General features: G+C 39.2%; 1 protein-coding gene across 6 annotated transcripts in view; it reads left to right on the top strand.

The window, feature by feature from the left end:
• Ccser2 (coiled-coil serine rich protein 2) overlaps positions 1-9,595 on the top strand; it is a 130,750-nt gene extending 121,155 nt beyond the window's left edge. For 2 of the 6 annotated variants that reach the window (XM_060390906.1, XM_060390912.1), the window contains one exon: positions 4,848-9,595. In XM_060390906.1, coding sequence (XP_060246889.1) covers positions 4,848-5,633 — 786 coding nt within the window. In that variant the 3' untranslated portion in view covers positions 5,634-9,595. The remainder of the gene's footprint in view (positions 1-4,847) is intronic. The other 4 variants (XM_060390908.1, XM_060390910.1, XM_060390909.1 and 1 more) reach the window with 2 other exon arrangements.
• The last annotated feature ends 6,047 nt before the right edge of the window (positions 9,596-15,642 follow it).

Genomic DNA, 15,642 nt, shown 5'->3' with positions numbered 1-15,642 from the left:
AATGCCACTTGCCCAGACTCTCAGGAAAAGAAGCCTTCATGCCTGCAAACTTGGAATTGGGGTTTCTATGCTCTGGCAGAGGGAGACCCCTGCTTCCCAGTCTGGAGAATCACATTTCTTCAGAGTTTGTAAATGCTAAGCATTGTGTTAAGGACCTCATAGTCATGCTATTATTTGCAGAAATTTAATTATAAAATTCCATTTCAGAGCACTGTAATCATTTGTACAGCATCTCACCAATTGTAAGGAATAGATCCAAAAGCAAGCTAACTACAGTCTTCATATAGACACTAAGTAATTCAATGCAGCATTTGACTAGCCCCATCACAGAACCATCTGATAACCCTTTAAAAACTTTAAACTTTGTATGTTCTAACTCCAGTTCTGCTGTCCGGGAAGGCAGTTTCATTGTCACACATGATAGTTTGGTATCATAGCCACACATGACTACTCCTGTCACTAATCTTATTGAACTGCATTTGAACCTAGAAATTCCATGTTCTGTAGCAACTGACCTATTTTCATGTGATAAAGATCTTGGCTGTTCTACCAGGCCCAGTTACAAAAGAGCCTTACCTTGAACTTACCATGCTAATACTCTTTAATTATCATAGGTGACATATGTGTCAGGAAGCCCTTGCTAAGTGGTCTGCATGTTCAATCATACTGTTACAACTGAATAGGGAAACAGCTAAATGCCCATTGAGATAGTTTTCCAAAATGCCTATTCAAGTAAAAACAAAACAAAAACCCAAACCAAAAAGCACTTGATGGCTAGGTCATTATAAGAGATACTTCTGTTCAAGCGAATATGTTATTAACATCAAACATTTAAAGAAAAACAGGTTTATTTTCTATTATCCAGATTTATTTGTCCATTCATTTTTAGAGTTTGATTTTTATTTAATCACTAATGATTGATTATTGACTTAACTGGTTATCTTTGCTAGTTTATGGCCAGTTGAGCTATTCTTTAATACACAGCTAATAATTCACTTGCTCATTTTTATAGCAAGCATATATTTAATCACCACTATATGACAAATACTAGGAATACTGACGAGTGTTAAAAAAGAAATTGTGATAGCACTTGCATGAAGAGCCTCGTGGTCTCTGGCTCTGCTTGCAAGCAGTCCAGATAACACCTGAGGTTATCACTAAAGAGGACCGTCAAGCCTTTGCACAGTTCCCCACTAGTACCTGTTGTTGACACTGTCCTTGACATATAGAACCACTGAAACTGAGACTTTGTAGATTCTGTAGAATTTGTAGAATGGTAACATTTATTTATTTAAAACTCTGATGTGAGACTTGCAGTTACTAAGTCCAGTTAAAGGCACTAAACATCAGTCTTTATTTCAGAGCTTTCGTAACAAACTCTCCACAAGTCCCAGGGACAGAATACTAAGCCTCACTCATCTTGTGACTACAGGCGGATGCCTGAATCTTCCAGTGGTGCTTGGGTTTCTGTTGTCTTCTTGTGTTAGGAGTCTTGTGAGCTGCCAAGGCAATGAAATGCATGGACTAGTTGGTATTTCTCCAGAGACCTTGCCCAGATAGCAGGAAATGCTATGAATTTCCCTCTCCTCGAATCTGTTGGTCAAGTCTCCCTGCTCAACAGTAGGCTGACTTTTGCATTTAAAATTTAACTTGAGCTGTTGTGATAGTGTACTTAGGCTGCTGATAGCTCACTCAGCTACCTGACAGTTTTACTTAGTTTCTTCCCCTCTGAGTTTCTCACGGTTCCACCTTGAGATCCTGAAGCAGTCTGTCTCCTCTGCTCTCTATTCAACATTCATCTGTAGCTCTCACCCTCTAGCATACCCACTAAAGTAGTTTGGCCTGAAAGTGTCCGCCTTGCCTGTTCTCTCAGCAGGGTTTTCTCCACATAGCATCTAAGGGACGGAACATGGTGGTTTTGTCACTCAGGGCCTCAAAGCAGCCCATGTTTCAGAATTCCCTCCCTTCCTATACACCTGGCAATTCCTGCATGTCCTTTAAAGCCTCACTCCAGACCATTTGTACGTTTTGTTTTTTCTCCTGTCAGACTTTTGCTTTCTTTTGCTCGCGTTGTTAGAAGTGATTTTGTCATTTATTTGTCTGAGCCCCTTAAGGAGCTCCATCAAGCACAGGAAGTGCTGTGAGCCCACCTCCGGGTTTTCTCATTCCTAATACTGTACATTTAATAGACATGTATTTTTTAGCAGTTACTGGGTAGCTTGTTGTTTGTTAGTGGCAGTCTAGTCCATGGTAAGATGCCTCTCCCACTGTTGTCTCATTAGATCTCACAGTATAGCAATTTTTCACTCTTTCTTGAAGTAAACCTTTTCTCTTCATAATAGTGGAGCTTCCCAAATTACAGTTTTTCAGTCATAGGGCATTCATTTTAGGATAGGGAAATTATGTTACTAAAATTAATTTTTTCATGAAGTGTAAAATTCACATTTATCCTACAGAAATCACTTATCATCTAATTACATGGTAATCTAAACTTTGTGTGACTATTTAGTCTTATTTTCTCAAATAAAGACTCAGCATGGTATATTCTTAGAAACCTTGTCACTTTCTAATTGCCAATTTTGTTATGTTGAATACATGCTGCACGTCTTTCTGACTGCTGTGTTTCCATGTATTTCTATAAGAAATAGAGAATGGGAGTAATCAGCAGTGTGAATGCATGTCAGGTCCAGGTCCGTGGTCCTTTTCTGGAATGTTGGCTCTCTGATTACCTTGTCTTAATGAGAACAGTAGATACTTGCAGGCCAGTAGCACCTCTTTGTTCCTAGGGCAATAAACATTACAAAAAAGTCATTTTTAAAATTTGTCACTGATATTTTCAGTTCTTAAATTGCTTTAAGGTCTTTTAAGTTGGTATGAGAAAACTGTTCTCTTTGGAGGTGAACAGAGAATACAAGTGCTGTGTACTTGGCTGTTTGTACCGCCCTTCTCCACACCCCCATCTTTGGAAGATTTTGACTTCCTTAGTTTGGCCCTGCTTGGTCTTTCTCGTAAATCTTTTTGACATTTGTGATTACTTTTGTATGCTCACTAGGAAGCCTTCAGGAGAATCCACTGAACTAGTTAATAATGATTTTTTTTACTACCTTTCATGTTGTAGGACATTTTATTCATCTCCATGGTAATAGATTGTGAAAAGGCCCGCTGTCCTTGAAGTCTGGGATATTCAGCTTTAGGCAGTAATTGGGCTAGCTTCATTTTAAACATTCTGCAGTTAGAGTTAATATTAACATTCATTTCTCTGCACAGCTTAGTTTTGATTATTGTTTCACCTTTTAAACATATATATTTTATTCTTCCAGAATTTTATGTATGCAAACAATGTAGTTTGATCATATTCATCTTCTCAGTTCTTCCCCAACCTCCTCACCTTTTCATCCCCTCACTACTTTGTATTCTCTTTAAGGAGTAAAAATTAAATTAAACCTATCCAGTCTAATTTGTGTTTCCCATGTTCTCCCTGATTAGCCTGCCAGGGGCAACACCCTTACAGAAAATTGACATTCTCCCCCCAAAGCCTTTCGCTGTTCATAGCTCCTCAGAGTTGGGGCTTGTGGGCCCCTCCTTTCTCCAAACTGGAATGTTGACTGGTGGGATGTATCCTGAGTGGTGATCCTTTTCTCAGTCACTCCAGCCATGCCATTCCAGTCTGTCACTGCTGACCATGGGCAGCCACTTCCAGTGATGGTCAAGGAGTAAAAGAACAGAATGATGCAGTCAGATAGGTCCATCCGTGTACAGCAGGAGATGTGAGAAACGCTGTGTAGGTTTCTTTGTAGATTAGCATAGTTAAAAAAGTATTATTTAAACACGATCCATTAAAATTCACATTTCAAGCCCAAATTTTTTGACATTTTAGCCCTCAAATAAGTGTACCTATGGGAGGAGAAGAAATAAGTCATGGTCATTGATTGTTTTAACTGACCCCTGTGTTAGTTTGTACCTTTCAATAGCCAAAAATAAAGGAAGTTAGTTACTTGTTCACTTGAGTTTGTAAAGGTCCTGTCACAGCACAGGCTGCTGAAGTATGCAAGGCTGCTGGGCTTTGAGAACTTGGCTGCTGTACTTTGGTTCCATTTCCAGGTGGTGGCATGTCTGTGCTGTCTCAGCCGTCACTGAAAAAATGTTGGGCTACTGGGGGCTCTAAGAATTGAACTTAGGTGCTCTTGGTAGTTCTTGAAAGAGATACAACAAGCATAAAAATGAACTTTAAAATGCATAATAGCTGGAGAAATGACTTAGTGGTTAAAGATTTCTGAATAGGACCAGGGTTCAGTTCCCAGCAACTACATGGCATCTTACAACCATCCGTAATTTAAGTTCCAGGGGATCGGATGCCCTATTTTAGTCTCCATGGGTACCAGAGACACACATGGTACCCATATATACATGCATGCAAAATAATGATGTGTACAAAATAAAATGGGTAAAATTCTGAAGGTTACCGTTAGATGTGAGTTCCACTTAAGGTAATTAAATAGAAGTGCCAGACTTTCCCCTTTAGATAATAGATCTGATGATGAGGGATTGTTTTTCAGTAAATATTTAAAGACTTTCTTTTGTCCCATTAAATTTTGGAACTTGTTCAGTGTTTGCTGCCTGTATCATTTTTGTTTGCATATCATTTTTATATGTCATGAATTTGTAATTCATTCTTTACTTTAAAAAAATCACACATTTTCCATATTAAAGAATAATAAATAGAACTTTTGCCTAATTAGAAACAAACTTTAATTAATTCTGGGTAAATATCTGATATAAATTGTTGCTAATGTTTGTTTTTTGTTTTGTTTTTGTTTTTATTTTGTTTTGTTTTTTAATTTTAACAGCCTCAAGTACTACAGCCTTCCAGCAGCCTTCCCAGACCTACAGACCACGCCCAGGGAAAACTAATAAAGCCACAACATATCGAGGCCCACAGTGAATATTCAGTCCAAGGCATGTGTCAGGATGGGGCACATCCAGATGGAAGCTTTACACAGGGCTTGCAACAAGAAAACAGCTGTGGTTTGGAAGAACGCCCTTGGTCATCAAGCCCACAGCTGACAGTGGACGTGGTGCAGGACATAGCTTCTGAAGCGAGTCTGAGCGTGACTGTGGATGCTCAAGAGCCTTCCAAGGATCAAACTAGTGACAAGCAGTTCGTAACTCCTCCTCCGCAGACAGCTTCCCAGTCAAGTACAGTGGACCATACTAAGAGGGTTGGAAGAAACCAGTCTCCTCAGCCCAAGTCCTCACAGCTCTCAAAGCCATCCATCTTAAGTTCTTCAGCACTTTCTCCAGATTCTGATTCATCATCAAATAGGACTTCCACATGTAAGAAGGCACCAGTAATCACACCATGCAATTCAAAACTTCAGCTAGTATCTAATCAAAACAATCTTGCAAACCACTTGAATCTGAAAACATCGAAACTTCGTCCCCCTTCTGGCTCTTTCAGACAAAAACAAATAAGCAATCCCCAAATAGAACCTCAAAACTCCCAGGCCAAGACAAGCATCCCGAGGCCATTAGCACGACCAAAAGAACTACATAGTCCACACAGCAATTTGCATTCTGGGGATTGTGTGGCCTCTAATCGATATTCTCGTCTTCCTAAACCAAAGATACATTAAGAGCATAGCCATCACCTGCCAATTTGTTCTTTAAAAGCAGTCTGCTCTGTAATAGCTTTATGTGCAGTTTACTACTATGTTGGAGGTTCCATTACAGCAAATCTTAACATTAAAGTGCAGAAGCTTCTACTAGTTTGGCTCTTCCATTCTATGTCCTGGTTGAATTATATACCATTTGCACAAACTTGTCTCAGGTAAACACAGGTTTACTTATCCATCTCAGAGGCCCAAGTCCCTATTCATACTATCCAGCCCTCTCTCTGCATACCAGAAAAGTAAAAACATCCTATTTTCCAGGCAAGATATGTACTTTGCTGGGTTAGTCCTGTCATGGTTTGTAATAACTGTGGTTATCAGAACCCCACCCCTTTGCTTATTCCTCCTGTGAACATGGCTGCTGTGTGAACTAAAGATCCATAGTGATGATGGAAGATGGCTGTCCGTGAGCAGGGTTCTGGCCAGTGTTTTATATTTTTATGAGGTCTATGCAAAAGCTCCACAGTAAATAAAGAAAGACCAGGCTTTTAATGGGGGGAGGGGTCCTTATTGGTTTTATCTCTCCTTTCTAGGATCAGTAATCTAGTGCTATTGTTTCTCCTTTTATCAGACAAATTTCCAGGCTGACAGTTTTTATTATCTTCTATAAATCAATGCGATGTTGCTATCACACCTTGTTGTTGCTGTCACACACATATGATTTGCTTTTATTGTCACTTACGTTGTATATTTGGGGAGCTGAGGTGCCTGTGGTGTATCAGTTGTAACTTCTGTTGGTGCTAGAGTTTTGCAGGTAATTGAGTTAACCCTATTAACGTACAGATCTATCAGATTACTTTTAAGTTTCCTAACATATATTGAAAATTTTAAATTAAGTCTTTATTGTAATATTTGTATTTATTGACTTTTTGCTAATATCTGAAGACTGGAATAATGGACTTGAAATATTTGCACAAAAATTTGATGGGATATGAGGGATTTAAAGCTTATTTTCTATAAAAAATGAGTTAAAACACTGAGAAAAATATATATGTTTAAGACTATCATAAGTCACTTTTCTGGGTTTCCTAAGTTTCCCTTTTCTGATTTTGTAAGTTTAAATGACAGTTTCTTGAAAAGTAGATTTGGGGGAAAAATTAATTGTAGGTATGAAACAGTACTTCGTTAAGAGATACTGCTACAGATGTGCTACCAAAGGTAGCTGTGGACCTCCAGGTAACTGTGTACAGGAACCCCAACTGTGCTGCTGGCCACTTCTAAATAGCTGAATAATTTACCGTACGTTATGTCTGCCCGAACTGTGTCACCTTAGGTTAGTGAGCCATAGTTCATTTAGAAGATTTTTCAGACAGATAACTTTACAAGATCAGTATCTGATTAACTGACCAAAATGTATCAAAAGGAATTAGGTCTGTGGCTTCCTTTTCAAATGTCCCTGGGTTACAAAGAGAAACATGGTATCAGATGCATCAGTGCAAAGGTTCATAGTCACATTTGCTGCCATCTGGGGCCATTCCTCCCTTACTGTCAAAACCCTTCAAGCGAATTTGCCATTTGTAGATGCAGACCTTTCTCCGGTTTGGGGGGGCACGTGAGCACAGGCTTATACCACAGCACCTTAGTCAGAGAGGAAGCTAAGAGCGCCCTGCGTGTAGGCTAAACGCTATTGAGTCATCACTGCTGTGGGCGAAAGCGCTGCTGCTTCACGAAACCAGCCAGCCAATCCGGCAGCCGTATGTGGGCGTGTGCTTCCCCTTACAGAGACTGAAACTTAATCTCACGCATCACAGGTCAGCTACAATCATGCTCTGTTCTCTGCAATAGAACATACTAATGGATTTGTGTTTGTTTGTTTTTTTAATTAGAAACTGGTATAGACCTTTATGAAATAACTTTTTCAAGTTGGCCTTATTCTTAGGTGAAAGTAAAAATTTTAAAATTTATTTATAACCCTCTTGTCTGAGGGAAATGTCTTTGTCTGTTGTATAAAAATGTCAACTCCAGGAATTTGTTAATTCTAATCCTTGGCTCACTTTAATTTTTTTCTCTCTGATGAATCTGCAAACATGTTTATCCACCATTATACCCTTTAATTCTTTGTTGAGCCTCAGTACTGATAGATGATATAGGCAGGCTCATCAGTATAATTTTATTTTTGATTCAAGAGCCTCATGTGTGCCAGGCTGGCCTCTAACTCACTTGTAGCCAAAGAGTACCTTGGAGTTTTGATTTCCTGCCTCCATCTCCAGAGTGCCAGGATTAGTCATGTGCCATCACAGCTGCGTTTATGTAGCACCGGAGACTGAGTCCAGGGCGTACTTTGTGCTAGGCAAGCCCTCTACCAAGTGAGCTGCATTCCCAGCTCTTGTCAGTACACCTCTGAAGCATATTGTATGCTTCAGTACATTTCCTAGGGAAGATATCTAGGATGCATTCATAAACAACATAGACTGGTGTCTGCTCTTAGTAACAGTAGGGCTCAGCACTGCTGAATAAGCAGAGGTCATTTTCTCGATCTGGCTTGGTCTCTTGATTGCATTTGTAAACCAACTTGCTGCCCACAGGAACATAGTTAACTCACTCTGTTCTGTCAGGGAAAACAGTGGGAGTGGGTGAATTCTAAGTGTTAAGGGTGAGGTTGGTTAATTTTCACATGCATGAAAGAGAAAAAAATACAGGATTATTTATTTGGCTTTTAATAGGATATGTTTCAAAAAAAAATTTTTTTGAGCTAGAGTTTTCCTGTGTAGCCTTGAGTTTGTTCAAAGAATGCTTGGTCTATGGTGTTTATTAGCATAGGTACAGGCAAGATTTCAAGGTGTCTGACAAAGGATTATAGAGTTGTATCGCTTAGAAGATTTCTTATCACTGAAACCACCTACCTGTTATTTTTCTTTTGTAGTCTCATTTTCCATTTGTGCAGTATTTCCAGGCACATCAACTACTGTTTGTTGTATTTATATAGATGTTAGGGAACTTACTAAGCATTTTAGTAAGCAAAAATCTGAGTATGAAAGAAAATATCAGATATGCACTTTAAATGAGCTTAATTGCTTGGAGTTGTGCCTGAAATATCAAAATGCCTCCTCTTGGTGTGGCTTTAGTGAAATGAACTTCTCTGTAATCATTGCTGTTTGAGGGTAGCTGTGCAGCCTTTCACGGAACTGTATCCCAGCATGCCACTTTGCTCATGATAGCACTAAGTTTTCTTTAAATGTCCATTGTCCCTTTAAGTATTTTACTCAACCTATCAGACACAGCTTGATCGTCATAACTGTCACTCCCGAAAAGACCTATGCCGTTGATGGTGTCCCAGACGTAGGTGCACTCCTGGTTTGCTACCACAGTGGTTCTGCCAGTTTCCCGAGGATGCACCGTGGGGTCAAAAGAGCTTGTACTGAAGGCAAGTAAGACTGCAGCACCATTTCCATACCCTCTCCATTCACAGCAGCTTCCGTGTTGCTGAGTTACGTCTGCACGCTTATGCACACATTTGAAAATGAAGTATAGCTGTAATATAAACAGCTGGGTTTTCCTTGGAGATCACCTATTTCTATGCTTGAGTTCTACTTTCTGTTGGTCTTTCCATCTTTCCTTGGGTCTCTTTAAGTTTGTGCTGCAGCAATTTGAGAGGATATGTTTGGACAGATGATTATGAGGTTTTTATAATTATGTAATTGATTAATGATTTGAGTCTTCACTTTGTTGAGTAAAAGTTGCCCCTTTGTTTTTGGTAGAGCATTGCCATGATGAGTAATGCTTGCCTTGAGAACTTAGTCATGACTAACTCAAATCAGAAACAGTATCTGCAATGTTGTTTTCCCCGTTGATTTTACAATCCAGTGCAGAGTACATAATGTATATTACAATTTGCCTGTAAAATGAATTATGGAAACCAGATGTAAAGTCTCTTTCCTGAAAGTGTTGGCTTAGTAAATAAAAAATAAAGTTCATAATTATGAAAATGTGCTTGTCTCTCTGCAGTTTGTTTTCCTAATATCTTTCCCAATAACATAGGATACTGTGATTTTCAAGTTCTTCCACACACGTTATACCCAGGCCATGATAGTTGGGAATTCCAGGACTGAGCAGTAGTTTCACATCTTCACTGGTTGTAGCAGTGTAGTTCTTTGGTTCCTATTTGAATAAAGTATTTTCTTTAAGAAAATATTAGGATGGATTGTGATACCTGAAGAAATACCTCAATTGCAAAGCTATGCAAGTGAGAAAATGTCATTTTCAGTCATTTTTAAAAAGTCCATACACCACAAAATACCTTGAATAGAAACTTATTTAATAAAATTTTTTCATATAAATAGAGATTATATAATTTTTATTTTCTAATCAGATATGATACAAAAAAATTGATAAGGATCAATTTTGTATTGATCCAAAGTGGAGATTTATATGTGTGTGTCAGTTTATATAAACATATATATAACATATCGCAGAAAAAGTTGAAAACGTCCTTAATAATTAAGTTCGGCAATGCCATTTGCCACACCAGAAGGTGGGGCCTCTCTCACCCTCCAGGCTGTCTGACTTACTCGTGAGTACAGGTTTACAGTGATGCAAATCTTCCGCTCAACCAGTACTGACCACTTCGGTGCCTGTGCTTGCACTGTTGGTTCTTCTATATTTTCCATGCTAAAACTGGTCTTCCCCACAAAAAGGACAGCCAAGCAGAAGTGAGTGGTTCTGTCTTCTGTTGGTCAGGTTTGAGGTGAGGTGGTGTAGCAGCCCTGCTGGCTGCTGTGTGCTCAGGAGGCTGAATGGCCTGCCTGGACCTGAAGGCCAGTTCAGTTTCACCTTTTTGCTTTAGGAACAGCAGCCTGTCCTTGCACTCCCCGTTTAACACAGCAACAAGGCAATGCTATGCTGACTTTTATCCAGCTTCATTTCATCCTGTGCTTTAATTTCCATGCATTGTTCTATTGGATGTTTTATTATGTTTATTCTTGTTATACCTTTGCACATGTATATGGAATATATGTCAATATGTAAGGGAGAATATTTTAACTCATTTTGAAAAGGGATTTATATCACATAGTATATTTTATATATAAAGGATGTGTATTTACATACATACATGTATCTATATTGAAGAACTCTAACCACAAAAGAGTAGTATCCTGCTTTCTACTGTAGATTCTTAAAATTTAACATTGCGGTTTCTCAACCTTCCTAAACCAACTTCCCTTTTTGTATATCACACCAAACATCTCATTTCTGAAGTCTTGCTGTGGTATTGAGATCCGTGCCCATCCTCTTCCCCCTCCTCTTATTCAGACACAATCTATCTATCTATTTTGAAGACCTTCCTCCCCCTTATCCAGGTGAATCTCTAGGGACTTAAGTTATCCAAAGAACCTTTTCTCCACTGTGGGTCAACTCCCCACCACAACCCTCCTCTTAATTTCTATTCTTTGTAAAAAGGATAAAAGAAACTTTCTCACAGGCTCTGTTCTGCTTTCTCACTATAAACATGGAATTGCTGTTTCCCAGATTCTAAAGCATGACCTGTTAATTCAGTTGGTCACTTTGGGGCTAAATATTACTACAGAGTAAATGCTTTCTATAGCATAATCCATCTCAGGCATCAATCACCACAGTGAAGAGAACAGTAGGGACACTTGCTATATGGGGTTTTTGGGGATGTCCAGCAGCACAGATGCTATAGCCAGACAGAACCTTCAGAGCTCAAGGGGACATTCCAGGTGTTCCAGGCCACAGGGGAACTCACTGTGAAAGTTCTGCTTCCATAAATAAGACTTGTGCTTGGGGTTTTTTAAATGACTGATAAACAAAAATAAGATCATAAGCACATACCAACACACCAGTCTGAACTTTTTGCAGGCATGTTAAAGATTTACAGTAGTTTTAAGTTGTAGAGAGCTAAGTTTACATGACAATTTGTAGCTGACATTTTGTACATATATGACAGTGCAAATGTGAATTGCACTGACTACCAGTCTGTGATGCATTATTCCTGTACTTCATTTTTGTTGCTAATGACATGCACATAGGAGGCTTTCACAGATCTGGGGATGCAGATTGGCTGGTCTGACACAGTCCAGCTGCTCAGGAAAGAAATTTGGGCAGCCATGGGCACTCTGGGAAGCTTGGACCTTGGTCTGGCTACTGTTATTCTGAGAGAGCTTGGCTTGGGCAGTGGGGGAGCCTTTCAGAACTCCCAGGAATTCAAGGGGGAAGCCCAGGTAACCATGATTCTAACACTGAAGAATGATGCAAAATATCACAGCACAAAACAACTATAGAAATATGAAGTCAACAAAACATGACATTGACCCTGGCCAGTTGTTTGAGACATGCATGGCGCTATGACAGTCTACTTACGATAAACCTTTTTATTAAAAAACATTGGTATGGAAAGCCTGAAACAACCTACATCTTGAGAGAATGACTAATTTCCACACACAAAATAATTACACAGCCAGGCAATGATCTTCAGTATTTACCAGAATATTCACTTATATTTGCAGCATTCAATAAGTGTATTATAATAATTCATAAGCAATATAAGAGAGGTTCAAGCACTTCCATCTCATGTAAGTACTTATAAATACCTGTATAAAACAATAACAGTAATGGTGATACAATTTTATATGTTTTACTTTTGTATCTTTATAAGGTACATTTACTTTTATTGTGAGACACCTTTTTCAGAGAAAAGCTTGCATGCGTTTTTATTTATTTTAATTATTTTTATTTTATGTACATTGCTGTTTTGACTGCACGTATGTGCGAGGGTGTCAGATTCCCCTGGAACAGGAGTTTACAGATGTGAGCTGCCATGTGGGATGTGGGGAATTGAACCAGGGTACCAGGGTCCTCTGGAAGAGCAGTTGATGCTCTTAACTGCTGAACCATCTCTCCAGCCCACCCCCACCCCCATACGTGTTTTTAATGAGGTCGTTTCTCTTTACATTCAGTAGCTGATCTCCCAGGCCAGAGCTAAGGAGCTGTTTACAACTTCCTGTGCACACAGCAAAGGGCCCATCTACCTGACATCAGAACTACCTCTATAGCTTCATGCTTCATGCGCTCCTGGTTTCACTCAGGTTGTTGTGCTTGAGAATGTGTGTCAGAGATAGTTCGGCTCTTAGTGACAAGACTGTTCTTCTCGAACTTGGCTCATTTGTTCCCTTGGCGCATTCAAGATGGGTGTGTGGAGATTCACCCTTCCTTACTCCAGACTCTCTCAGGGTTCTCCATGTTAAATGTCCTTACTTACTCATCATTGGTCTGTCCACCCCCTCCCAAATAGGACTGCCACAGATGTAAATCCACTCTGATCAGTGATTTCCTGGGTCCCCTTGCAGGAGGACTGTTTGCTGTAAGGTCCTGGCTTTCACTGTATTAGCTTCACCTTCACGTCCTGGAAGGACGACGGAAGGCACACACCCACGGTTTTTAAACAATGGTTTCATAGTGTTAGACACTAGAACAGGCCAAATAGGGGGTGGAGGGCTTCTTCGCTTACAAATCACTTTGGCTGAAGACTTGAGGCTTTCGTGGCTTTGTTCACTAATGTCTGCTGTCTGTTAGGCTTGGATGAGCTTAAAGGCAGGCTACTGAATTTTGCCTGGTTTTAAGCCAAAGAGGGAGAGCCAAATCTTTATGTTCTTTATTTACGCCAACCAGAGTCAATCAGTCGCTGTGCTTCCTGGAGTTCCCTTTTTAAAGGAACGGGCTTCCTGACTGCATGCTGTGAAGCAATAGAGGGCAGCACAAGCTAAAGTGCTAAACACTGAAGCCACTATTGACTTTGTACAGAGAAATAAATTTCTCAGGCTGGCAGCTGTTTTCCTATTACCATTTCTATTCTCAACAGCCAGCGGCCAGTCTAACCAACATCTCTGTAATATCTGCTAAGGACAAATGAACTTATGCCATTATTTCCCCCCCCCCCCCCGAGAAAATGGCCTTCTTTTCTCTCTCTCTCTCTTTCTCTCTTCCTTCCTTCCTTCCTTCCTTCCTTCCTTCCTTCCTTCCTTCCTTCCTTCCTTCCTTCCTTCCTTTTCTTTTTTCTTTTTCTTTCTTTCTTTGTTTCTTTCTCTTTTCCTTTCTTTCTTTCTTTCTTTCTTTCTTTCTTTCTTTCTTCCTTCCTTCCTTCCTTCCTTCCTTCCTTCCTTCCTTCCTTCCATTCTTTCTTTTCAAATAAGCTTTTTCTGTTGCTCAATAGCTAGAGATTAAATGTGACAAATTCAAATTTCAAAGATAAGTGCCCTGCCCGTGTACCTTCACTGTCTTTTTATGTGCTCGGTCTGATGGGAACAGGAAGTTTCTAGAGGGCCAGGCATGAACACATGGCTGGCTGCACAGCAGCTCTGGGCTGAGAAAATGACCAAGAGAAGCTAAGCTCTCTCTTCCCCCCTCTGCCTGAAGGCAAAGAAGTTGACACTACCTCTCTTGATGCTTTTAAGCTGTGTGGTCTGAGCTTTCTCCAGTCTTTATGTAGTCTCAATAGGTCAGGATTCTGCCCAGCGTCCCTCAGTACTTCATAGTGTTCATTTTATGTTACTTGAGAATTAGGCATCTTTCAAACAAGGAATCCTGGGCCCATTCCCCTCCCCAGACTTACTGGTGAGATTAGTCATCTTTATGTTGGTTGGTTTTCAAACTGTCTGTTCTCTTTTTATTTTTTTATTTTTTTCCCTCAGCTGATAGATTCAGTCCTACATATATACAGGTTTCTTATTAATGTTTCAAAAATATCAAGGGGACATTCTGGCTTTATTGAACTTGTACATATTTTATGTGTATAACATATATTTGCATATGATTTACAGGATATTGAGCACTTAAGTTATCTTGGAGTCATGAAGTACGTGAGGAGAGGTGTTTAGTTTATATGTAAGCAGTATGTAGTTTTGTTTAAGGATTTTGAGCATATGTATGTTTGGCTATTAAGAATCCTAGAACTAATCTCCCTCAGACACCAAAAGACAAATGTACTTTATTGGTTATATTTTACATGTATAATTTACCCAATTCAAGTATGTAGTTAAAGGCATCTTAGTTAGTTTATCAAGTGTACAGCTCTCATTATAAATTTATTTTATGTTACTCTATAAAGACCTACATACTCATTTATTAATGCCTACTCTTTCCTGTCAGATACCACAAATCTCCTTTTTGTGTTTATACATTTTCTTCTGTATTTTTGTATGAATAGCATCATACAGAATATAGTATCTTATGTTAGACTACTTTCATTTAGCAAGTCATAGGATATGTGAGTTCATTTCTTTTCTTACTAGATAGTATTCTATTGTATGGGCATACAAAATTTGTCTATCATTCACCAGGTGATACACATTTACTTATTTTTAATTTGGGCCTACAATGGATAGAGACCCCAGTGACATCCAGGATTAGACCTTCATATGATTTAGTGTCCTTTCTCTTGGGTATATGCCTATCAGTGGAATTGCTGCGATGTGGGATACATTTATGTTTAATCTCTCAAATAGCTGCCAAGCTATTTTCCAAGGTGTCTACTCAATTTAATATCTTTACAAGACATGTTTGATGGCTCTCATTTCTCCATTCCCTTGCTTTCATTTGTCACTGTGTTTTTCTGGTACATCTATTCCATTGGGTGTGAGGTAATTGATGCCTGACTGTGTTTTGTATTTGCATTTTTCTAATAACAAATGTGTCATTTTTCTGTGCTGTCATTAGCTATTCATGTATGGTCTTTGGTGACAGTAGTACCTACATCTTTGTGTTTTCTTGTGGGCATCCTTTTTACTGCTGAAGTGTGAAGACACACTGTGTGTCCTAGATACAAGTCACTTAGCAGATGTATATTTATTTGGCAAGATTTTTTTTTTTTTTAACCAGGTGGTTGCTTATCCTCACATCTTAGGGAGTACAAATATTTAAATCTCGATATGGCCAAATGTAATGATCTTTAAATTGACCTTATTGCTCTTTTGCTGTCATACCTGGCTCATTGCTAAGCCCAAGATCTTGAAGATAGTCT

The sequence above is a fragment of the Meriones unguiculatus genome, chromosome 9 (genome assembly GCF_030254825.1).
Source record: "Meriones unguiculatus strain TT.TT164.6M chromosome 9, Bangor_MerUng_6.1, whole genome shotgun sequence".
NCBI lineage: Eukaryota > Metazoa > Chordata > Mammalia > Rodentia > Muridae > Meriones > Meriones unguiculatus.
Note: the sequence above shows the minus strand (reverse complement) of the source record. Positions and strands in the feature narration are given on the sequence as shown.